We start from the raw sequence: 26,288 nt of genomic DNA, 5'->3' as shown, positions 1-26,288 counted from the left end.
GAAAATAAAAATAGGCAAAGAAAATAGCGAAGCATTGGAAATAGGAAAAATAAGAAACTACAGGGAAGAAAGGAAAACAAAGTGTTTCCATGCAGTGCAGATTCTCAAAGCAGTTAATATTTTTCCACTCTTTGCTCTTAAGCAAGCTCTTCCTGAAAATATTTCTGGAGCCTTGATGCATCTCTGAGGTAGGTATAGACAGATGAGCTCTAACTCCTCTCATGTGCACTTGTCTTATGTGCAGTACACTAACGCTAAACATGGCAAGCAAAAATACTGCACTCAGATATATGTTGCATGATCTGAAGGAGAGAATTACCTAGCACTACACAATAATCCTAACAAGAACAATTAGGTATGTTATGTCAGAAACAACGAACATCTCTAGAATGATGTATATGCTTCAGCATTTGGTTCTGGTGTGCTTTGAACGTTTAGCTGCAGTTAGCATACTGAATATTTTGAGCATATAGTTCATAATATTTGTAGACATTTTTCAGTGTTTCAGCCAATAAAAGCTACAACTATCATAACATTATGAAGTACTAATAGAGTCATACATGCCTAATCTATGATTTTTATTCACTAGAAAACACATCAACTATTAAATATATGTGTATATACACTTATCAATTTATTTGCCTGATCCAATTCAGCATGTTTTGTACGTCCAGTGTATTCCTTCTTTCCCCAATGCCACCATAACAGTTATAAAAAAAAGAAAACTGTAGGGCAAATTTTAATCAAGTGATACCTATTTACTAAGATTATTACAAGCTCTCATTGTATTCTTTTACAGAGATACTCATTTTGTACAGCAATTGCTTTCCAGCAATCTTTGTCGCACATTTTATAAAATAAATGCCTCTGAAAATCTGGTACCTTTGAAACCATATTTACTATTTCTGTATATTTGTTAGCCAGAGAATAATTCAAAATTGAACATCCACTGAAGAAGTAAAATGATTTCCAGTAATATAACTGAAAACATCAAAACCCAGCCAAAATGCATTTAAGAAGCAGCCATGCAAATTCCTGCTATACAACAAGAATAAACTATTCCACTAAATATTTATCAACAGGCTGACCCCCCCAAAAAAAAAAATAATAATAATAGGAAACAACTACATTTTTGCCTTTAATACTGTCTCATGATTATAAGTGAGATGAGTTACCGGTATCTCTCATTATTATTCAATTTACAACTGAAATATATTTAATACTGAAGAATTAAATTAAAATGGAAAATTTGTAAGTAAATCAGGCAATGGGACTTTAAAGAAAGGCAATGAAATGATCATGTTCTCTAGTAGGCAGGCAAGCAAGTGAATTAAGTTACAAAATAAACAAAGCTAATTATGGGAGCATAAATGAATTCGGCATAATTCATGCCAAAAGGGCACAAAATGATTTATTTCAATAACAGTAACAATTTCTTCTTCCAAGGGAGAATTTGGATCAATGATTGGAATCTTTAAGTTATATCCTTATGTCAAGGTGTTAAAGAAAATGGTTTACCATATCTTTCAATTTGTTTCAAGCAAAAAGATTAGTGTGGCAAACAAGACACATTCCTTGTCATTAGATGTGTATACCAAACAGCACACTTTAAAGTTAAATTAGAGTTTTTATATGCAAGGACAGTTAGGTTTTCAACACTGAAAATACATGGAATACCTGACATTGTAGGACAGGACAGCATTTACAGGGATAGCCCTTAAACCTATTCTACAATTCCCAAGCTGTGAAATTAGTTGCAAGAAAATGATAACAAGGCAGAATTTCCAACAGAAACAGATGTAATATCAAGTTCATATTTTCTTTCTTTTCTGATGCCTTTTAGTATGTAGACACATTTTTAAATTATCAAATACTGTACTGCTTTTTCAGTAATTTTTACATGTTCATATAATTTATCACAAACTTCAAGCTACAATTCCAAACCCCAGCTTTCTCAATATACAGTATACAAACTGAAAAAGCCTGAAGGAGTCACCCGCATCAAAAAAAGAGTAAGTAAACAAACAGGGAACGTTTAGACTACTGAAGACACCTAGGCTTTCCTAGTAAAATGCTCAGCTGGAAGGGAATGAATGTAAGAATGAAAAAAACTCTTTCCCCTACTTTATATAACACCTTTTGAGATAAAATGCATCTCAAAAGTTTGTATTTCCATTATATTTCATTATACAGTGTTTAGATTCACCACTGAGGATGGAATGCATCAATGTTATTTTAAATCTAGAGAGGATAGTAGCTAAATAAATTTGGAAAGTGAAAGATAAAGGAAAGACTACCTTTCATTACTTTTTTTTATCATCATTATTAAAGGAAGAGTATCAGTTTAGAGTAACCAGGGGTTGTAATTCTAAATCATGGCAAGAGAGTAAAATACTTGAATTTAAAATGATATTCAGTTTCAAACAGCAAAGTGATTTCCTCCAGATGTTCTACTAAAAAAGTATGGTAATGCAGCACTATGTCTAAATGTTTGATTCATACTGTGATCCTCTTTCTGTGGGATATATCTTCAGATGTACAGAAGATTAAGTTCTGTGTCCAGTGTTCAAATCCAAAACTATTCAAAAACACAAGGAATCAGAAAGATTTCTTTGGGCACAGAAACAGCCAACAAAGAAACGTGGTTAAGAATTACAGGTTGCAACAGATTAGACTACTGAAAATTTCCCAATTTAGGAAGTATTTCCAATTCATCTCAGCTGCTACATTTTGAGTAAAAAGATTAGAGCTTAAATTAAGTAAAATCATGTGCAACAATTATAGCATATCAAGATAAACTGTGCTTTGCAGTGGAGAGTAGATGAAAACACCTTTGATGAATATATTGTAGAGACTGTTACTAACTGCAATATCTAAATGCCTGTGCAATATTGCTTCTAAGGAGCTGGTGCCATTATCAGACTGGTTACAGTATAAAGCAGGAAAAAATGTTCCCAGAGAAATATTGCCTGTGAATACCTATATTTTTACAAGACATTGCTGCAAGAAGCAGTAGAAAAACCAAATTTTACTTGTTTTGACTATTCAAATATTTTCCTTAAATCCATTTTTAAGGTAAGAACTATAAATATCTTTTATAGAGGTACAGAACATACAATTTCAGAAAGAGTTACACAAAGAGCTTGTCCTGCTTTTAACACCATGCTTTAAGCAACTAGGTTAAACTGAAACAGGACTATATACTTGCAGTAAATTTGGCCGTAATAATTATTTGGGCCCATGATTTAATTAAAGTTAGACTCTTCTAGCTCAAATGCAGGATGCTGAGGTGTTTGATTAGTGTGAATACAGTACATATTGTCCCTTAAGCCATCACCTTTCGCTTCTGCTGGGAAGAGCCCGTGTTATATTGGCCAGCGGCTCTGCGTGCGTCTTCTTCATGTTGCTGGATTTGTTGTTGTAACAGAATGAGTTCACCAAGCAGACCCTGCCATGAGTTTATAATAAAAAGGAGAGGAAAAATTTGGGGTGTAAGGAGAACAAAGTTAAATCAAAGGGCAGGACAAAGACAGATGAAAAACAGGAATGAATGGGTCAGTTCAAACAAAATGGAAATTTCATTTGCAAGATCTCTTGCTAGCTAGCTGGGACTGCATATAGCTAGCAAAACCATGCATTTTGCAAATCCAGGTAGAATAAAACATTTAGCTACAATAAACATTTAGCTAAAATTTTATAATAAAATTCAACTTTAAGTCAGCATTTAAATCCTAAAAAAGTTCAACTACTCTGGCTTTAAGATATTGTAAAGGTTTCAGCATCCCATTTCAATTATTCACACCAAAAGTTCCTAAGTATCAGCTATTTTTCACAACTTAACCATGCAAGTATTTCAACAGAGCGTTTTTGATATGCTACACAAAGTTGTGCAATAATTAATAGGCTCAACTGTGTTGGGAATATGCAAGTTCTTATTTTGTTCTTGCTGTCAGCAACATAGATGGTTTATCAAAAGGTGATTTGTCCTGCTACTTAACCTTCAAACTAGAAGTAAAATAGTTCCTGGAGCATAAAGAAAATCTCTCTCTCATTTATAGCACACTGCAGTTTAAATTATTGCTGTCATAGTTCTTCCTGATCACTTCAAAATCCCTGAAATTCAATGTTTATTTCTTTACTCATTCAGCATTTCTGTGAAGTTTAGTTTTCTTCTCTTCTCCTTCCATAGCAAATAATCTTGCAACAGTAAGTTGTTTTTCAAAAAGTCCACACCGGTTCAGAGATGCTATGCCAGCTTTCACTGGAACTTTATTTACAATTTATTCCAGAGAACGTAGATAGAATTATTAATGAGCTATTTAAATAAAGTCAGTTTAAAAATACTATATTTTCTTCTAAGAAAACATTCAATAAAACAAAAGGTTTCAAAACATTCATCACAGAAATCAAAACAAATTCTGAAATAGAACTTTTGGATAAAGTATTCAAGACCTCTATGATCAAATTGTATGTTTGTTGCACAAAATACACACACAGGCATGTACACATAAGGGTAAACCACACAGGAGAGAATGGATAAAAGAGACACAATCAAATGACCAAATGTAAATATTTGTAAAAAAGTGATTTGTATAGCATTGCAAGAATAGAAAAATCTTCACATTTGTATTTTATTGAGGCACTTTAAGTATTAACTAATATCTACATTGCTGGATTAGAAAACACATTGGAATTGTGTCAAAAAAGAGGCCAAATACAAGTGACCAGCCATGTGGTTTCACTTCCATACAACAGGAAAGTGAAACATCCCCATTGCTGCACTTAACTATTACAGGAATAATAGTATTTCACCAGCTGACAAATAAAGAAGTTCTCCGTATGACCTGATAGACCCCCTTTAAAAATTATGCTATGAGACAGACACAAGAAAAAAGACTGAACAAAACCTGCCATAAAGAACTTTTAGCATTTAACAGGCACTGTAACAAAAGTTGTGTCAAGTCATCAACTGTAACTCTGTCTAATGGGCAATTACTTTCAAGGATATCTGGTCCAAATGCCTTATTCCATAGTGAAGTATGAAAAACCCTCTAGAAATAAAATTAACCCATTTAATAAAACATTCAAGTTAAAAAAAAGGGTATAAAATGCTGAGGTCGATTTTCAGTAACACTTCCCTCTTCTTTGTGCATATTAGTCAACAATGTTATTTCCTTTGCTTTTCTATTTTCTTACTCTATCAGTTACAATTAAAAAAGCCCAACAAACTTGAATGGCATAAAACAGCACACACAACGTCTACACTGGTATGAACCAGAACACAAACAAAAATGGTTACCTCTCTGTCAGTGGACATTACCACTGTTTCCTCCCCTGCCAAATCAACCATTCCAGTGTAAAATTGTATTTATTTTAAAGAATTTTATCTAGAAAAAAAAGAATGCTGATCAATGGGATCTGAAATTGTCTACAAATTGTCTATAATCTTATTCCCATTATCAAAGAAAATCTAAAGGAAAATAACACTAGTTGACACACTTGCAGAGTGACAAACTCAGCAAAGACAGCAAGAGAATCTATGTGCATAATAAATAAGACCAAATAAGTCAAAACAAGTGCTTACACTCTGTCTATACTTTTTTTAAATCAAAATGCCAAAGGCATTATTTTACATTGAGTTAATATATTGCAGTTCAGCTGAGTACGACTATCTCCTAAAAAATTATTCATGACTACAGCATTTATGTTCCAGCTAAGGCCCAGTTGTTACTTAGATCTTTAACTTGTCCCCTTCCACTAGCTCCCACTGATTTCAATGAGACCACTCAAAAGAAAAGTTAAGTCACATGAAAGCCCTGCAGGAAAAAGAACTAAACGCTGAAGAAGGAAAAGAGGTGAAAATCCTCTTGAGATAAAAAATCCTATTGTGACAGACAACCTGTTGGCTAAACACAGATTACTTGAAAATGGCTTAGAACTTGATAAGCAGGCATTTACAAGGACACGAGCACCAATTTTCTTATCTGTGTTGCATATGTTCCAGAAGGTTACTTATACTACTGAAATAAGCTACGCCTGATGTCTATAACTTCCTTACACAGTAGTATTATTGTCAACACTTGAGATGTCTTAACTTGGAGCAGAAAATTTTTTCTTAAGGGTTTTTGAGAGCCATTTATTTGTTAATGTAATTAGCTCAATCATTTTTTTTGTTTACAAACTACATCAGCATGTAGTTTTTTATTTTTCCTTTCAATGCATGTCACTTCAAAATGACTTGTAGAATATTCAATTACTATTCTCAAACTAACTTTTTTTTGGTATGTGTGTGGACACAAAATGCAGGCAAGACAGTGCAGACCTTTCATGTTATCTAAATTACAAAATACGTATTTTAAATAGAATCCTTCAGTTTGGAACTGAAGCTGCTTGAGAGGGACTTAATGGTGATTACTAACCCAGGACTGAGGCTAAAAGGAATAACAAAGATTGTATAGTTTCCTTTATTTTCCTGCCCATTTGGAAATAATTAGTAGGGAGGCTGCCCTTAAGAACTTATTAATTGCCAGCAACCTATCAATACAAAAATGAAAGTCACAAGAATTTAGGTCACAAATAGGTCATGAGTTTTCTGAAAGATACATCAGATGCTACACAGACTATTTCATAGAACTAGAACATAGTCGTAGTACAGCATTATTTTCAGGTCTATCTGAACTGCTACCTAAGGAGCAGAATCGTTATCTGAGCCAAGTGATATGCGGTATTCCTTATCAAAGCCTCTTTTTCCTTCTCCATCAGTTGGCTGCTGAAGAACTGCAGAATTCCTGTACTGCTTCTTATACTTACTGAAGGTGACCCTCTGCTGGCTGATGAAGGCAGTTTAAGTATTGCCAAATCCTCAATAGTGAATCAGGTTCTCCAAGTCATGATATTTTATCAAAGTATCAAAGGTACAGAAAGGTTTGTGCTGTCAGTTTTGAATAATACACATTGAACTATTTATCTACCTTTTAAGTCCCAAATCAACAACTGAGTCACATTTTCACACTCACTTCATCACAGCTATAATGAGAAGTATTCTTTAAAAACTAGGCTAAGTTACAGAATTTGCTTGCCATAAGAGGGAGCTGAAGCTCTTTAGGAAGATTTTCTTGAAGATAACCAAACAATTTAAGGTAATTTTCTAAGAAGCAAACACTGCCATTTCAGTAACAGTTTGAACTAGTCCCACAGTATGAAACAGATACAATACGATAGAATATTTTACTACATTATAGCTTTATAACCCTCTTCTCTCCTCCTTCTCTAAAAAGAGAATTTCTTATTTAATCCAGGTAGAAACTGATTTAAACCCCATTTATTTAATTACTTATCTGAACACTGCTGTAATTAATCATTGCCGATTCATCCTAGAGAAAGCTTTTAGAGCCCCGTCTTAGGACAATGTTCAATAACAATTCTACAAAGCATTCTTCCAAATGAGAAATTCTTAAATCTTTATCCAGTTACTGGATCTTTTCACAAAGAAACCTGGCTCATCAGCCATCAGATATACTTAACATCAAGCTATAGCATTTTATGCGTTCATACAATTACAATTCTTAAATTAGTATTGATTGGAAGTGGAAAGCGTTCTATGAAGAAAGGCAACCTAATCCATTGTCTAGAAAATAAGTAATTCTGCTTGTCAATAAACCAAGTGATTATTCTATGTTAGATATACATAAGTAAAGTGCCTTGTTTGAAATACGACCATAAAAACTGAACATATTGACCAGCAAAACACCACTTCAAAAGCATAACGTGCTGGATATAATTGGAATAATAAAAATTAATAACCCAGACCAAATTTTGTAAATCATATTGGTTTAATACAGGCTGATATTTTCTCTTTCAGCCAAAATTCAGTTGGCAAAATTAAAATGCAGTGGTCACTGTATTTGAAAAAACAGAATAGTAAGTATTAATGATATTAGTGGTACTCAGCACAAAACTGAGCTAATTTAGCTACAAAAGACAATAAATTAAGATAACCATTCTTCAAAAAATCAATAGTAGTTTTTTTTAAACAGTGAAATCTGTGCTAAGCCATCAATCAAGAAACAACAAAACTTAATGTATATACACAGCTTACTGACAAGGGGGTAACAAAAAGCTATATTTGTTTCTAATGTAGAAATCTGTCACTGTTACAAAAGGAAAAACTGACTATAGAAAGTGGTCTTTGTACAGGTTTCACTATATATTCACATGCAGAATTAACATAGAACAAATGCATACATGCCTGCACATGTACAAATGTCTTTCATGTAAAAGCCCCATTTACAGTTCAGCAAATGCTAGGAAGTTTTCAGTTGCAAAAATAAATATAATATAGTTTCCCCAATATATATTGCTGCTGTTCCAATTAGTTTACAAATTTTTCAAATGTACACAGGCAAAATGAAAAGTCTTATAGAATAAACAAAAGTTGCTGTTTAGCAATTTAATAAAAATAAGATCTGCTATTCATGAGAGCAAAAAATTAAACTTTACTTTCTTTACGGAAATGAAAAAATGATAAAACAATTATTAAAATATAGTAAAACTGTTTCCAGAAAATGTTAAAAAGGTTTTATAGACTTTCAAAATAAAGAAAGTAAAAGGACAGAGTGCTTTAAGAAATACAAGCTTTTTATTAAGGCAAAGATCCAGATATAAGAATCACAAGCCTGAAAACACCAATGGAAAGGAGATTGCAAGTGGAAAAGCTTCAAAATAACTATAAAAGTCTAAACCAACATCAGTAATAAGCTATAAGCTCGAGTGCCACTAGGAACATGCCTTAGAAAATTACAAATGCACACAGGATGTTTAAAATGACATGTTCATCACAATCCAAGATCCTGAGAATGTAATTTTGAAAGATTTTTGACTGCCTTGTATCCCACAATATGTTTACTGTCACTACACTGTTTATATATTAAAAACAGCAATGCAGTCTCAAGCCATTTTCAATGATAAATTCTATTCAAGCTGCTTTGAATAAATATCCACAACTAGTTACTGAAGCACTTTTTAACAAAAATACCTGATGTCAAGACATTTTTATCTTTGAAAGAGAATAATTTACCTTCTTGTACTGTTTGTCATTTTCATATCCCTGGTCTGTAGCTCTGAATGCTGTTTCTCCTGAAGAACCTAGGACACAATTACAGAAACTCATTAGAGCATCCAAAATGCACTCAAAAATTCTCAAACTACAACTAATTAATACAAAATAAAAGTTTCAACACCTAAGTATTATAACATCAATAATCTTTGAAGTTGCAATCAACCCAAGAAGATTTACCGTACATAAAGAAATTGAGAAAGAAATTCAGTTTAAAATTTATCTGAAAAATATGTAACCAATCTAGTTTGTGACTCAATTAAGTTATTATAATATGGGAATAGGCAACTTCAGCTAGACTATTCAAGTTCTGAAAGCATTTCTTTAAGTGAATACATTTTGTTAGGCATCAGATCATAGTACCAATTCCATTTTGTAATGAGAAAAAGAATACTCTTTCCTATTGTAAGGCCATAGGTTTTCCAAGCAAGCTTCTGAAAAATGTCTGAAATAAAAGGCATCTGCTAAGGACTGTGGCAGAGAAACATCAACTATTCATTTTCACAGTGGGATCTCTGTATTTTTAGAACAATTGGATGATATTTGTAATTCAATATTAAATTGCTGTAAGTAGTTTTGTTTGCATTGCTATTCACTTGCTCTTAGTATAGCAGTGTTCTAAGAACTTGCTTTAAATAGGCAGGTTAAGGGCAGTAAAAAGGGCTTTTACACACCTAACAACAGAAGCAGATCAGAAGCTCCTATGACTTCACTAACCAAATTGTAACCTGTGAAAAATCAGCAGAAGAGGGGAAATAAAAATTATAAATACAAAACAAAATGCAAAACAAAGATGAGGGATCTTTGTCTCATTTGGAGGACCACACAACCATTAATAGCAACTATGCCCATGTGAGTATGATAACAAATTCCATTATAATAAGTAACATCTCTTAATCCCAGTCAAAAATATACTACAATTTTAAACAGCCAAAATACATAGGAGATTGTCATCTACTGGTCAGTGTTAAACTTGATCCCTATTTAGGTGCTTTCTGACTCTTTAATAAAATGAAAAAAATAGTCTCACAACACATACACTTAGAGCAACAACTATGACACCTCATAGATATAATCTTTCATGAATACAAATTTATGTGTTTTTTTAATTATTTACATACATTAGGAAGGATCTTTCACTCTATTACAAGAATGATTGCGTGAAATTTTGAGCTGTGCTAAAGAACAAGAAAGATATGAAGATCAAAACAATCATTTCTAGTTTTCAAAAAGAAGTCTAGTGATCAGGAATTTATTATTTAAATCCTAAAATTTGAAAAATACTTAGCCTGCTAGTACATGGACACACTGAATTGACAATACTTTCCACTGTTTTTTTCTGGAGGATTTAGAACTCCTACACACTCCTTTGGTCTGCTGTCCCAGAAATTTAGCCCCTACCTAAACTAAAACTTCCAGAAGGTCCTTCTGGAACCCTTCCTTCACTCAACCCAAAAGAATACCTTAGTTACAAATCTCTTATTTCACATGCTTCCAACATTAAGAACCATGGTTCTTTAATAATCCAACCCTGTCCTCCTGTAACAGCTATGGTACTTGACTGCTCAGTGCCAATCTCACCTTCTCCAAACTCCAGCTGGAAACTTGCAGCTCTCTGAAACAATCTAGCTTTCAATCTACTTGTTTAGAGTTGAACAATAATTCTGGTTTTCTATTCAGTTACACATTTTGGTTTTCAGTACTTGCTACTAGAATTCTTGTTTTTAAAAATACATTACACTTACCTGTGCCCAAAACATTTTCAGATGAGGTATTCAATGAAAGGCATGCATTTTCAGGATCCTCTTTCTTTTAGGTCTAAAGATATATCTGTGACCTCATCTTGTAATAATATACCTTTTCAAAATTAAAACTAAGCCGAAAAATTGTTCTCACCAGGAGAAAAAAATCCTTTCAGTGAAGTGAAGCTCTCTCCAATCTTATCAAAGTCAGGCAGAAGTCTGGCAAGGTCGTCTGCATCAGGAAGCGCTTTGATAAGTTTATCTAGGAAAACAGGGTAACAACTGATGAGTATTTTTTCTACTATTTTTTGTTAGCAAGAACAGCTTAAGCTGTCAAACTAAGCAAGTGTTTCAGTATATGGCTTTTTTTGGTTTTGTTATAAAGAATTGAAAAGTTTCTTTCTGCATGCACCTCTCCCCCACCCCATTATTGTTGGAAAAAGTTATCAGATCTGAAAAACAGACTGCTTTTCTAGACTTTGAACTTGCTGATAACTTAGTTGCCTTACGTACTTTAAAATTCTGTGAAACTTGTTGCTGCTTTTCACCATGTTTCATACATTATTCTTCCATCTACTTAGGAAATGGTGTTTCTAAATTACAGGACACCATAACTGTGGCCACTTTGCATAAGTTTTAGGGAAAGCTTACTTTTCCAATTTCATATACAAGCCAATTTTGTAATCCTTTAGAAAATCATATTAGTTTTACAGAATACAAAAATGTAGTATTCACTAACAATATAAACAAGAAAACATTTGTCTCAGTTATTCAATCTCTACATTTAAGATTATCTATACAACACTCATACATGTAGTGGAAGCCTTCATAAACATTTTTAAAAAAATTAACACCACCTTAATACCCTGCATATATAAGAAGTAACTCCATGTTTGTTTCTTTACATTTTTACCTTTCATCGGAGCATATGTGCTAGAAAACTACTGTAATCAGAAGATTCAGGAAAATTAAATTTAAGGTTCTCTGTTTCTTTATTCTGTGTCTTCAAGACAATTTTGTAGCTAGGTAGCTTCACTATTTCTTTTGCATTTTCAGTTAGATCTGTTAATTATACATATCTTTTACTTGTCTATTTATATTTTTTTCTTATAGGAGTCACCCATATAGAAAAAAAGAATTTTGTACATACTTCTACCAAAACCTGCCAAAAAAATAAGTCCTCCACTCATACTGAAAGTCTCCTCTGAATAATGTTAGAAAGTTCATGGCTGAATGGATTGAATGTATTCAATCTATACATATAATGTATTGAATACATTCTCAAATTACAGGATAGATTATGGAATGTCAACACTAAATGACGCTTAGTTTCTTCCTGCAGAAACATTGTTACAAATACCTTGGCAAAACACAACCCAAACCCTTTAACAATTCAAGTTCACTCAAACTAAGCTATGAAAATACTATTCCAGTGGAGAGAGGCATTGAGATCCTATGTCCTGTGTGCTAGTCTTCAGGTACAGAGTACCACTTTAGTTTTTGTGATACCGAAGTCAATATGTTCATCAAGCTCCCAAATGAAGTCAGGAACAATCCACTTATATTCATCGAGATCAGGCATCATGTCCTTCCACTGATCGTATGTCTAATATGAAAAGGAAAAAAAATGTAGTAGAAATAGAAGAAATGTATGTAGATAAGCATATGAGAACATCTACTGAAAATAATACATCCATTAATATAAAACATACTAACCCACCACCTTTTTGATATGAACCATACTACTTAGGTCCTTTTAAATCCGTTCTAGTTCTCTAAACAATGTGTTTCCTTTTTCACTCACCTCAAACCCTTACTGCCATTAGTTAATCAAACAATGATATTCCAAGAATACTGTTCTGAAACGCGCAACAACAAACACAAAATGCATATAATAGCCTCCACAGATAAATACCTTCTTAGCTGTATAACCACCACCTACAGCAGATCCTAATACAAGATAGCGAAGTTTGAGAAGCCTTGAAGCTAGTCTAGCTAGCCAAAAGTTCCTGTGGGACTGGAATCCATATTTTACACACAAAAGTTTTGTTTTCCTTATGGGAAGACGATTAAGAGAAGAGAACAGCTGAACAGATATCCTTAGTGGAGGTCTTTGAAATTTTGAACTTGGATAGTAGGGATGATGTATACTTCGGGAAATGAGATGCAAGTTTTGAAGTGGTGATTTTCTTTTTATTCCATAGCTGCTATTTGCTAGACTCCGGCAGATGACACTAAGAAAAAGAAATAAAAACTCTAAGTAACAGATGTCCTCAACACACCATTAACTCAATAACCTCTTTAGAAGCATTTCACATTACATTTTAGCTGGTTACAGGTAAATTAGAGCATCATTCTAAATGTACAATTTTCAGCTGTCACTGCTATGTTATAAGGAAAAAAAAGCTGCAACAATGTTAACAGGTATACAATATGAAGTGATCACAGAAAGAAAACCTTAAATACCATTTACTAAGTTTGTTGTTCAGTGAATTTAACTTCCACACTGAATTAAGGCAAATGAAATGTTTGTTGTAAAATACATTTGAGGCAAACAGGGGCCTAGAGTCCATAGAAGACTATGATCAACTTGCAATGTAAAAAAAAGCATAACAGTTTTGTCTATCTTGTTACACAAAACAAACTTATAAAGAACATTAAGTTTGCAGAGGACTTTCTAACTTCAAAAAGCAATACACAGATGAAAATTCCTTTTGCAAAATACATTGATTTTTTGGCAGAGCTGACTCTCCCTTGGAGTTGAAGGAACTAGATGATATCTTCCAGTTTGTTTCACTCTTATTTTCTGTGGTTCTGAGATCACAACATTATTGTTTTGTCTTAGGTCATGCATAGACAAAATTACTTCTGGACATGGCTGCACTGTGGTTGATGAAGATTCAACAAACTAACTCAGATTTATGCAGGATGGAAAATTTCAGCCTGAACTTGTATTTGGCAAAATAAAAGCAAGGTTCAGCCATGAAAAGCACACATCAAACACAGGAATTTTGCCAATGCTGCCCATAATAAAACATACCTATAAGATGGAATAAAGCTCCCTGTATACTTTCAATTACTACTATATGCATGCCTTGATATTTTGTGGTAGCTTTGCTAGTCTAGAGAAAAGTCAAGAGATCTGGAAAAAGTGATTTCTTCTATACCAGTCCTTTCTCATCATATCAGAGTGGTTAATATTAAATCATTCACAGAATGCAAAATATGAGTGAAGTTACAATTCTTGAAATTAATGCTTATTTCTTGATTTTTTTCAGGATTTTGAACATTATCAAGTGTATTTACTTACAAAAGGGACAAATACAAAAGAGGAAAGTGCTCATACCACTGAGAAGCGAAATAATTCTAAATGATTTAGGATTATGAGATGAATAAAGACATCTTAAACAGAATACATAAATGAACTATATGAAATGGAAAATATTACAGCATTTCCTAATAACAGACTCCATAAACTGTACAGTTCTTTGCCTTGAGATTTTCTGTGTACTCAAGGGAGCTGAATACATGACATTCTCTTTTACAGGTGTATTCTTGTATGCCCAAATAACTGGAAGATGGCTTTGTTATAAAAGTGCTTTTCATGCAGCAATTGAACTTTTATAGATGGAAGATAAGTTAAATATCAGAATTATGTGAATTCAGATGTTTTCCTCTCTTAAAAGGCCACTCTAACAACGTCTATGTATAAAAATTGCCATTAGGGTAACGGAATGCTTGAAAGAAGGTAACTCCACAGTTTGTTGTTATGAAACTCCTCTTTCACAAAAGTCAATATGATTTTGAAATTTATTCTCTTGCTGCTATAATTCTTTATACTGTTTAGGAGGCTGTGCTTCTGCAATAAAAACTTAATATCTAGCAAGAGCATAATAAGCAGAAGCAGGATAATCCCCTCAAGTGTCTCTCTGATGACAGAGTCAAAAATTAACCACAGATAATACCAATAAAAAATGGCTACAAACAAAAACAAAAAAATGAAAGTGCCTCCACAATAGAAATGCTTCAACTTCTGCTTTTGAAGCCAGTTTTTGGTAAGCTCATAAGAAAAAAGCAGACAATTGTGCCATACTCCTTTTGTTTTGGCTGTCACTGTCATTACATAGATATTTAGTCCTTTCAACAGAAGTCAAGTGGTAGTATATACTATGACAGCTATTTCTCATTATTAGTCTTCACCTAGATTAAAGGAACTGTTTTTAATTTTATCTGATTTCCTTGTCTATGATTGTTCTTTTAAAACACAGTGTCTTTTATAACATTCATTCTGCACAATTAACTTGACCATAAAGTTGAGTTCCATCCCAAAGCACTATGGCCAGAACTTGATCAACTACTGCATTGCCTTTTGAATGTCATCTCACACATCAAATCCCACATGCTTTAATTGCACATGTAAAATTTTATATTTCATGAAAATAAACCTCTACTCCATCATTGTACAAAATTTCATTTCCTCCTTCCCTTTCTTCTCCTTCTGCCAATAACTACTGATGAAAGCTGACAAAAGAATCATATTAAGATCTTCACTGAAAAGTGCTGTTAGATAGGAAAGGGAACCAAAACAATGATATTAAATTAAGTGTTTCAGCAGCCCTGAACTTAAAGCCTCTGGGAAGCTGTTTTTAACAAAACAAATTCAGCTTTCTGGACCCAACTAGCTCTACCATTGGAATCTGCCTGATTACAGGCCAGCAACCAAACTACTCTGGCATGGCACAGAGATTACAGACCACTTTCTCTTATCTTACCAGGTATCTATTACTGTGATAGCCATGCACTCCACCTGGAAGTCATAATGCCTACATTTTACGCACATTGCTCCATTTTAAAAGTTAAAAATTAAATCTCACCTCAGCTAGGACAAAGTTTCTGTAAAGTTCAGTTTTATACATCTTTGATAGCTATGACTGCAAAATAATATTTGAAATATAACCAAACAAAAATCACTGTATTATTTTCTTTTGATTCAGTACTAGACAGCACTTATATTCCTACTACTGCTCCCAAATCTTCAGAAAAACGGTGCAAGATTACAGACCACGCAGTTTCACAACTCCTGTCGGGAATTATGCAGGAAACCACAGAAAAATAACATGAATGTAAGGCAGCCGCTTGGGAAGGCAGGCGGCGGGCGGGCAGGCACCAAGGCGGCCGGCACTCGCTAGGGCAGGGACGTGGGAGGCGGCCGGCTCCTTCCCACCTCCCAGCGCCCGCACCGGGGCGGGGGCAGGGAGACCTCCCGTCCTGGCGGCAGCGGCTCCCCCCGGCAGGCCTCAGGGCCATCACGGGGCCTCCGCGCCGGCCCCCAGCCCCTTCCCGCCGCCGCAGGGGCCGGCGCCGCGGTTTCGGCTCCCGTCGCGGCCCGCTTGGCCGCACGGCGACGCCGAGCGCGGCGCCGAGGACCCGCGGTAGGAGACGGCGGTGACGGGCGCCGCAGGCCCCGGGCAGAGCCGCCGGGCCCTCGCTCGCCACCGCCGCGCCGCAGGGGCCTGCGCCGGCCCAGCCCCGGCAGCGGGGCCGCGCCGCGCCCCAGAGCCAGGCCCGGCAGCGGCCGCAGCCCCCGCGCCCGCTGCCCTGACCCCTGCCACGGCCGCCCCGCTCACCAAGCCGCCGCGGCCCGCGTCCGCCACATCCTAGCGGCCGGGAGGGGGCCGCCCGCACCCCGGCCGCCCGCCGGGGCTGCGCCGCCGCCGCCGCCGCAACTGGCGCCGCGGGCTGCCGCGGGCAAGGGCAGGCGGGAGCCGCCGCGGGGCTGACAGGGCTGCCGCCGCTTCCGGGCCCCGCGGTCCGCGCGCCGGGCCCGGCTGGAAATGGCGCCTGGGCGCGCAAAGGTTCCGGGCGCTGCGGCGGCGGCGGGGACGGGGTTCGGGGGAGCGCCGCTGCCCCGGCGGGGCGGGGCGGGGCGGGGCGGGGCGGGGATGGGGGTGGGGAGGTTATGGCCCCCCGCAGAAAGGCATCATGTCCCCGCGCCTCGCAGCCACCCTCACGCCCCCGTGACGGCAGGGCCAGCCCTCGGCGCCTCGCGCTGCCCGCCAGCCCCGGCCCGGGCTGGCCTTGGGCGGCGAGGCCGGGGCCGGGGCCTGCCGGAGGCCGCGGAGGGGCCGCGCGGGGCCTGAGGGGCCGCGTGGCCCCGGGGCCGCGGCGCTGGCGCGGGCGGTGTGCCCGGCACCGGCCGCACCCCCGCCCGAGCCCTCCTTCGGGCTTTCGCCTCGCCTAAATAGGTTAAAACTTCCCACATCAGTTCCCGGCCACCGCAGGGCTGACGAAGTCCTTGAAGCGGGCCGCAGCGTCGCCGCGACGGCTGGGACCCGGGGCAAACCGCCCCTGGGGTTCGGCGGGCTGCCGGCGGGCTTTTGCTGGCAGGGCCGGGTGGAAGCGGGAAGAGGAACCGGGACAGGGCGGCCGGTCTGTCCGTCTGCCCCAGGCGGGATCGGCTCGTTATGTCTTTTCTCAGAGGTGTGTCCAACCTGTTCGTAAAGACCTTTGGCGCTGGAGGTTTGCCAGGCAATGCCCCATGCTTGCAGACGTTAATAGAAAGGTTTCCCTCCTGCCTAATTTGACACTTTCTTGCCGTAAGTTATCCCTATGCGCAGTGCACATGGAGAGCATTACTTTCTTCTTCCTTGCAGCTGACATTTATGTGTTTGAAACTGTTGTAACTCTTCTCAGCCTCCTCTTCTTTAGCTTAAACAACCCTAACTCCTTCTTCCTTGTAGATCACGTTTTCTGAATCCTCCCGTCATTTTTATCTGTCTTGTCCTGTGGACTCTCATCAGCTAGTTCACATCTTCCTTGCTGTGCAGCGCCCAGAACAGGGCAACGTGCTCCACCTAAGCAGAAAAAATGATTTGGGGTGTTTTATCGGTCATGCTTTTGTTTATACAGTGTGATGTTTGCCTTTTTTCAGAGCAAAATAACTTGCAACAAGGACGACGTAACACATGCATGTGTTTTTAGGACCAATATCAAAATTGTAGGGATGAGGCAAGGCATATGTTTTTCTCCTGCTTGCTTTCTTTTGGATTTATTTATTTATTTAGACTTTTAAAGGGTTGTCTCTGTTTTGAATCTTGTCTTTGCTTTTGTATTTTAATTGACCGGTTACTGCTGTGATTTATATCTGTTCTCTAGGCAAATTTCAATTTAAAAATAGGAATGATGATACTCCATAGGAGATGATACAAAAAACTGGTTTAATTTATGAACTAATCCATAATAATTACTTTGAACAATAGAGGGCATCAGTTAACTAAAGGTTCCATACTTAGGAAGCTTTAGAGGAATTTTCTCCATGAGATTGAAACTGAACCTCCTTAGGAAAATGAACAAAACCCACCATCTTCATTGGTTCTAGCTTAACATATTTTACTAGAATATTGATTAATATATGTCAGGTTGCCAGACTATAGAAGTGATGAATGTTTTATGCCTTTAATCTGTTTTTCCTTTGTTTTCCGTTATGCAGATATAAATCTCCCTAATAAGGGTGTTTTATAGGAGCAGAATTTTTTAACAGAAGCTGAACTAAGCCTATAAACAGTGAATAGATTAGATGAGTCTTGATTCTTCCCTGGACACCCAGGTTTGGTGGACTATTCTGCATGCAGCTCATCTCTCTTCTGCGTGAAAGGGCAGCCCAGGGACCCCTACTGGACCCTATTCCTCTGCTATGGACAATACAAAGAGCAAGGCTGACATTTGTGGAAGCAGCAAAAGCTGACCAGGCAGAAAAAGCATATGTGGCCGTCCTCCTCTCTAACCCTCACCTCCCAAAATGATGAGTCATTTCCCAAAGTCATCAGCCTGCTTTGGAAAAGGTACCTTTGTAGTTGTTTGCTGTGTTTTATAGCTTAGAGAAAGCACTTAGCAGCCTTCCTTAATAATCAGAATTATCATGAATGGACTTTATTGCGTTCTTTGTTTTTATTTTTTAATTGAAAATTGGATATAATACTCCATGTAATAACTGGAATTCATATTGCTAGGTCTCAGAAGAATAAAATAAAAAAACAAGAGTCTCAAAGCAAGTCCCAGAGTTGCCAGGGGGAGAAGGAAGGGGTAGCACTGAAGCTGGGGTACAGAAAGTGCCTTGTTCCCCCTCTATCGTGTGGTAACAAATCACAAATAATATAGGTTAGTACAGTTATATCCTTTCCCATCCCACCTCTGGTCTGGGTTCCTGTGGGAAGTGTGCTAGGTGTCAAGACCAAAAAACTTAGATACAATTCAAACTGTTTGTCATCTGCATCTTCCAGATGTAATTGTCTCTGTGCTGCACACAAACGCACATCTGGTTTGCAGGTCTGTCACTGGTCCATGTTATCAGCAATGGATAACTTTTCTCATGTTGATTAGCTTAGCTCCCTCATTTTCCTGCTCACTGCAGGAAATAGGTATTGAATTGTCTCTTTCCTGGTGCTTGGGATATTTAGGATTTGTACAAGTCCATGCCTTATGGGAATAAATTGTTGATGAATAGGAGATAGCTTGACGCCTCTTGATCTACGCGTTTCAGTTGCCTTAGAAATATATTGGTTTCTTTAGCATATGTCTGGAAGACAGTTTTTCCTCTCCTGACCTTATTCCTACAATATTTGGTGCATAACTTCTTAAAAAGTAGCCAAGAACAAAGAGGTAGTAGCAAGTATGAGAATGAACCACAAGACTAATAAACAAATGCAGCCAGCCAATAACAAAAAAAAAAAAAAAAGGGAGAGGGGAGTGGATAAAACCCTCAATGCTGCTTTTCTGCCTGCTTCCTTTTGGCCCTGATGTGGAAGTTGGAGAGACATGTCTCCAGCTCACTGTCATCAGTGGGAAGCTCCAGTTTCCCCAAGAGAGGTACGCTCCACAAAGCTATACACTGAGGTCAGAAGACTGTGGGTGATGATATTATTAATAATGAATAAAAATATTGGTTACAGATCCTACATGGTTGGATCCTGACACACAGACAGTGCATAAATCCACCTGCACAAACGGGGACCGCTCTTTGTAATGCCAGAGCTTGCATTGCTCTGTATGAAGTATGAGGGGATCACAGCTGGACTCTTAGTTCAGGCGAGTTGCTAGGAGTATAACAATAGCAATGCCTGATTTCCTTCTCATTTGAACAGACTCTCTAATCCCCAGTGATTCCATAATCTCTCGATTCCCCTTTTGCCCTCCCATGAAAGTTACTTGCCAGAAGCACTTGCTGTACTCTCAGAGTTATGGCTAGGAGTCATATTCTAGCAAACACTCAGCAGATCTAACTTTTTCTTTCTCCCACTGTCTTTGAGTGAGTCTTGCATGTCCAAAGTATCATCTTCTCAATCACGAAACCCCAGCAACGGAGCAAAGGGAGGAGGGATGAATGTTACCTGCTAACCCCACAAAGAGGGAGGAGCTCTATTCTTCAAGCATCAGCAGAGTTATAAGGAAGGTGTGTGCTTAGAGCACTTCCTTAATGTGGAAGTTCAAGCACAGGACGCTGAAGACCTGTCCTGAGGGTGCTTTAGAAAGTCTTCAGAGGGTCATTTCATGGAGGCCAATAGCCATCATGCACAGCTTAACCAGGGAGAGGAGAACGAGATGGTGAGTTGCTTTATCTCTACCTAGGTCTTTCTGAATTCAAGGCAGCAGGTGGCACGTGTTCTGCAATAAAATGCACAGTCTGTAATTTAGTTTTTTGATGGTGGGGTTGTTCCTGTAGCAATAGTATACAGTTAGAAAGGATTTTTTTTTTTAAGCAAAAAGAAAATGAAGTTGTATGTGTCCACTGGATTTAACTGGTTATCCCCTCCAACAGGGGTTGTCTCAAGAGAGTCTTGGAAGGAGATAACAGATTATTGATGTAGCGTTATAAATCTAGGTGGAGCTGGTCCTGCCTGAGCTAGAGGGATGGGCTACAGCAGTGTTCTTAACCATTTGACAGCTGAATCTCTCTAGGGTCAGCTCCAGTTGGATGAGGACTGGGGACCTTGGCTTTCGCTGGAACATAAAAAACACTTGTTATGTTTGCACTGATTATTAGCAAATGCAGTCTGTAGTATTGGCAACACTTTTCCAGCCTGAGTGCCTGTATAAAGCTGAATTTCTAAGTACAGAGCTACCATATTTCTTTCCAGAGTTTCCCTGGGAAAAATACATTTATATGCATTGCGTGGCATTTGGAAATAGTCCTATATTTCCAGGAAGCATCTGATCTACTGCATGGTGTTGCTCTTAAATAGGAAGCCTAGTGCATGACTGTAGTAAATTCAGTGCTTCTGAGCTGCTTTGGCATGACTGTGTGTGTATAGATCAGCTATTCCTCACATACACAGTATATCCATCTGACATATCCCGGAGATGTCAGGCACATATTGCAGCTGTACAGAAACAAGTGTCATGTATACCTGGTAAATATAACGCTCCTCAAAATTCCCATGCTGTATAGCTGCAATATCTGTATCTTTGCTGTGAATTATGTGTAGGATTTCTGAATGTACAGCAGCCCTAGCAAAGTTTACTGAAATGCACAGTCTCATCCAAGCTGATACAGCTGTTTGCTTCCAGAAATCCTGGATAAATCCTCAAAATCTACACATCGAGAATTCTATTTTAGTGAAAAAGAGAGCATGTCATGGAAAAACATGAACATTTGCTATCCCTAGACAAAAACGTATATTTTCAGTCAGCTCTCAGCCATCCAGGGAAGGGGAGATGTCATATTTTGCATAACGCAAACTTGGGTAATCTGGGATATGCTGGAGAATGCAGTACAGAGTCATCTCACAGCATGAAGTGAGCACTGCAGGAAGCACAAGGCACTGGCTCTGAGGGTGTGGAATAATTAGCTCAGTGCAGTACAGAACCCAACTGACTCTGCAGCTGAGTAAACCTGCCCCCAGCACCCCACTCCTGGCTCCAACACTGATGCTGATGTGCCACTGCTCCCCGGCCCCAAACTGCTTCTGGGTTTGTGTCCCTGCTCCACCCTCCCTGTCCTTCTAGGACCATAAACACCCTGTCATTCTCTTCCTTCTTCACTACCAGCACTGTCACCAGCAATGCCAGAATTGAGCCTGAGCTAATTAGGCTTACATGGACCTGGCTTATGCTGGGTAGAGCTGCACTATTGTACCCAGAGCGTCCAGTTCCAGGTGTACATCAGTGGGACAAGCAAGGTGTGCTCACATGGAACCAGCTGTCCCACATTACCTTTCCAGTAATGTTCTTGTTTCTCACCTGTGTCACACTGAGTGTGTGAGTCCAGTGCTCGTGGATCTGCACTGTGAATCTGATGTTTCCCATGCACAGCTAGTGTGTGTAGACAGTGGTGAGTCTATCTGCACAGTGAATCCAGGGTGTTCAGCAGTTGCCAGGCTCTCCATGTCTGCAAGGAATATGAGCAGTGCTCATTCACCTGGGATTCCCAAATGTCTGAAAATCACAGACAAATGATTGAAAAAACAGTAGAATGGTAGATGAGATTTAAAACCATAGTAATTTGTTGTGCTAGAATTGGCAGGTAGGTATGTGCCTGTTTGTGTTATGTGTGTGTAAGAGAGAGAGAAGAAAAAGTTACGGGTATGAAAGAGAGGAAGAGATCTATGTGGTTGTCTGAGGCACTGTACAGGATTGAGGAAGAAAGCAGTATGTAAATAGAACAGCTAGTGTGCATGCTTGTATGAGAAAGAAAGCAATATGTAGGTGAGAGAAGGTGTGAAGAAAGAGACAGGTAAGGATGTGTTTAAGTAGAGGAGAAAAGAAGAGTGCATATGGGTAAAAGAGTATGGATATAATTTCTTTGCTAAAATCACATCTTTTAAATTATTGGCAGCTACAGCAAGTGACACTGGCACGTAATGTCTCAGTGACCCTGCAATAGCTTTTTAAAATTCTAACCCATGAAAAATACTTTTCTACATTATTTTTAACACTCATTTTAATCCACCTGCACCAAATTATCAATGTGTAATTCCTGACTCTTCAGAAAGATCATATCACTTGATGTGATAATATAAACAGCTGACATTGCACAGGTGCCAGTTCTTACAGAGTGAAATAGTTCATGAATTTTGAAAGCACGCAAGCAGTTCATCTGGACTCTGGGCAAGTACTGCTTTCTTTGGTGGAACTACCCGTTCATTTTACTGGAGACAGTTGGGGAGCTCTAATGAGCAGAATTCTTCAAGGACTTCTCCAGTGTTGTCCATTTCTTGCTAAAGCTGAGATGCTAGACAGACCTGTATTTAAGAGCAATCATTCTGACTTAGGAATCTACCTTATGTGTCCTTGTGCACATCTTTGGGATTGCACATGTGGATGAAGCATGCTTGCTTGAATGAGAGCTGCAGGAGTGGATGTCTCAGAAGCAGAGATTCACTCTCCTGGTACCCAACAGAGACTGAGCAATTTATATTCAGAGCATGAGGTAATATCCCTCTCTCTTCATAACCATTTGTAATATTGAAGAGATTTCAGTAATGCGAGAGGGCACTCTGTACACAGCAGCTTGCTGGGGAGAAGGCTAATAGATAATGGTATTAGAAAGGGATTTCTTTTAGGAATTAGCATTTTTTTCTTTTCCTTCAGAAAGGTCTGCTTGAAGGTGTTTTTTCAGAATAAGTAGTTTTTGATGCAACAGAAGGAGGGAAGAGAAACACACCCTTGTGCCATCTGCCAACTGACACTCCTCTCTGTACAGCTGGGGGCTCATCATTCCCTTTGAGGAAGCCTTAAAGCACAAAGGATTGTAATGGATTTCAGTGGGCTGCTGCCCCAGGAAGGATTTGCCAGAAGCATGTCTTAACCTCATGTTCCCCAGTTGCTTATGTTGGAATGGATGGGACAGCCACAGTCAGCCAACTGGTAAACCCCAATCTGCTGCTGCATATTGGCAACTCTGCTTCCTTTGGGCTGCCAAAATTGTGAGGGAAATCTGGTTCAAGAATTTTATATACTTTGAGCTTGAAAAATTCAAATCTTAAGATAGCAACTGAAATGCACAATCTTGTTTCTGCTGGAAAAACTGTGAATGTTGCTACTGGCTTCAGAGGGAATGGAAACAAGCCTGTAATGAAACAGATTCCAGCTGCTAAGAATGAGATTCAGTTATTACATTCTTTGTGAATCTTAACCACTCTTTCTAGTCTAATCCTATTATCTGTTGTTATAGCAACAGGTTGTTCATAATAGGGTACCTGGTGATTGGGTTGCCAGAAATGTAATGTTTTCCAGCCACTATTTAGGCTCCTTGCTCTTTGATAGCTGCAGGCCATTTTTTCACCAAGGAAAAGTGTTCCTTAACTTGTTTGCAACTTTTGCAAACAAACTTGTTTGTAACTTTTGTATTTGACTTCTGCTATGTAGACGACCTGAAAGTTGCAGGCAATTTTTCTTTTAACCACAAGTAACAAAGACTTGCTGGACACAAGAGTGATAAGCTCTTGAGTGCTGGCTTTGGATGCTTGTGCATGCAAATGCAGCTAAGAGCCTTCCTTTGAATAAGCACATCTTCTGCCAATTGAACAGGTCTGACAGCTTTTTCTGTCCAATAATCCATGGCTCCTCCCTAGACCCTTAATTCAAGAATTCAAACTATTCTGTATTAATTGCGTAATCCTCATATCACTCTTCTAAGTATTAGGAATCTCAAGGGAAAGGTTGTGTTAATAGGTGAGGAAACAAAGTTTTACAATATATCAGGATTTATTAAAATTTATGCTGTGGGGATGAGAAGAGTTCAGAATACTAGCCTATTTTGTAGGCAGTGCTACCTCCTGTGAGATACCATGAGGCCCTTTGGAGTCTTACAGGTAGCTAATCTTGGCTTTGTTTTCCACCATCTTTCTGTCTGTGGTGCCCTAGCAGACCCACATATGCCAAATGAGCACATGAAGCCCTCAAAACCTGTCCACATAGTAGATAAACTGTCAAGGTGCAGGTCTGCATTCATCAGGCTCATCCTCACAAGAAGCTTGTCTGCATCAGCAGAGCCTCCTTTTGCAATGAAATACAATCCAGCAAAAGTTATTCTTTTCTCCTAAACAACAAACCAACCCGACAGACATGTTCTTTCTGGTGACATCAACACTAGGATTTTTGCCAGCCCTGGAAGTGTCATTGGTCACAGTGGACATAGATTTGTTTGCAGAACTTTGCAGTGTAGACCTAGGGAATCCTGAATGAGCTTGAAGGATTTCCAAACACTAGTTACTGTAAGATGTTCACATGACTAGATGAACCTGCTGAGAAACCTGCATCATGTGTGTGCCTGCTCTCCCCCTTCCTCATGCACACTGTGGTTACCTCTGTCGTGGATCTAATATTCACCTCTTTTATGAGAAGAGAATTCTTAAGAATTTCCCTTGTTGACGTATTTGACAAGTGAGAAGTGTTCACATGAATACTGTTTTGGTTTCATCAAGGAATTATTTACCTAATAAATGTTTCTATGAATCCACCATTCTTTGCTATAATCCTTCCTGCTGAAGACACAGAGTCAGGGAAAACAGTCTGACTTAACAGTGTGTGTTATTCTGAAGCTAAGCTTTGACAGGTTCCTGCCCAGTGAACTTTGGGACAGGTTAGGTTCAGAGCTCAGTTTCTGAGCTCAGGTTTACTTCAGATGGATGTGGCCCAGGTTACCTGCTCCAAACATTTCCAAACCATGGGAAAACCTCTCTTTGCTATGGCTTTAGAATCCAGCTGCACAGCCAAATACAAAACAGCAGTTAACATCTGATGTTTCTTTTCTTTCCCAGCTCCCTCTTTTTAGAGCCTCTGGACTCCTACATTCAGGAATGTAATGTTCATCAAGACACAAACAACCCAACCTAAACTGACACTAGTGTTCAGGTCCGTAATGCAGAATGTGCACTGTGTGAGCAACAGCAAGATACAGCAAACAGTGCAATGGATGACTTGAGAACACAGCCTTTTTTCCCAGCTGTACTGTTTGCCTTCTCTTCCTCTTTTCTAATTTGCAAGATAAGGAATACTGATGTGTGTTTGGTTTTGTGAAACGTCTTGAGATCTTGGGGAACTTGGGGAATCATTCAGCATCTCAGTGCACTTACAGCAGGCACTGAAGCAAGAACACTGCCAACTGAAGATGATTGCAAATGATGCCAATAACATGCTGGTGCCCACCCTCTCCCTTGTTAATTATATGAACTACAGCCTTATTGACTTATCAGACTTTGTGTGCAAGACACAAAAGCTGGAAATTAAAGGAATGATTTACTCATGGCAGCAAGGTGCACACAGCAGCAATCTCATGCTTCCCCACCCTGATATTTATGCCCATCCCTATCTGAGAAGATAATTCCAGTTATTCCAGGTTCAGCCATTTATTGGAGGAAGTCCAAAGGCATGTTCTTTTAACAGTTTTTCCCTTAGGCACTTCTGTCTCCTTGGGAGTTTCTTTGCCATGCCGA

At 38.6% G+C, this 26,288-nt stretch overlaps 2 protein-coding genes across 8 annotated transcripts in view; one reads left to right on the top strand and one right to left on the bottom strand.

Annotated features, from left to right (window-relative positions):
- OPA1 (OPA1 mitochondrial dynamin like GTPase) overlaps window positions 1-16,542 on the bottom strand; it is a 61,588-nt gene extending 45,046 nt beyond the window's left edge. For 4 of the 7 annotated variants that reach the window (XM_067301800.1, XM_067301801.1, XM_067301805.1 and 1 more), the window contains exons 1-7: window positions 16,485-16,542; window positions 12,773-13,091; window positions 12,367-12,463; window positions 11,012-11,119; window positions 9,790-9,843; window positions 9,077-9,144; window positions 3,338-3,448 (exon numbers count right to left, since the gene is read on the bottom strand). In XM_067301800.1, coding sequence (XP_067157901.1) covers window positions 3,338-3,448; window positions 9,077-9,144; window positions 9,790-9,843; window positions 11,012-11,119; window positions 12,367-12,463; window positions 12,773-13,091; window positions 16,485-16,513 — 786 coding nt within the window. In that variant the 5' untranslated portion in view covers window positions 16,514-16,542. The remainder of the gene's footprint in view (window positions 1-3,337; window positions 3,449-9,076; window positions 9,145-9,789; window positions 9,844-11,011; window positions 11,120-12,366; window positions 12,464-12,772; window positions 13,092-16,484) is intronic. The other 3 variants (XM_067301804.1, XM_067301803.1, XM_067301806.1) reach the window with 3 other exon arrangements.
- Window positions 16,543-20,403: 3,861 nt separating this feature from the next.
- LOC106498388 (probable cation-transporting ATPase 13A4) overlaps window positions 20,404-26,288 on the top strand; it is a 44,383-nt gene continuing 38,498 nt past the window's right edge. Inside the window, exon 1 of the mRNA XM_013959613.2 lies at window positions 20,404-20,457. Within this exon, the coding sequence (XP_013815067.2) occupies window positions 20,404-20,457 (54 nt within the window). The remainder of the gene's footprint in view (window positions 20,458-26,288) is intronic.

This window comes from Apteryx mantelli, chromosome 9 (genome assembly GCF_036417845.1).
Source record: "Apteryx mantelli isolate bAptMan1 chromosome 9, bAptMan1.hap1, whole genome shotgun sequence".
In the NCBI taxonomy this organism is placed as follows: Eukaryota; Metazoa; Chordata; class Aves; order Apterygiformes; family Apterygidae; genus Apteryx; species Apteryx mantelli.
The sequence above is the reverse complement of the archived record's forward strand: the minus strand, read 5'-3'. Positions and strand labels throughout refer to the sequence as shown.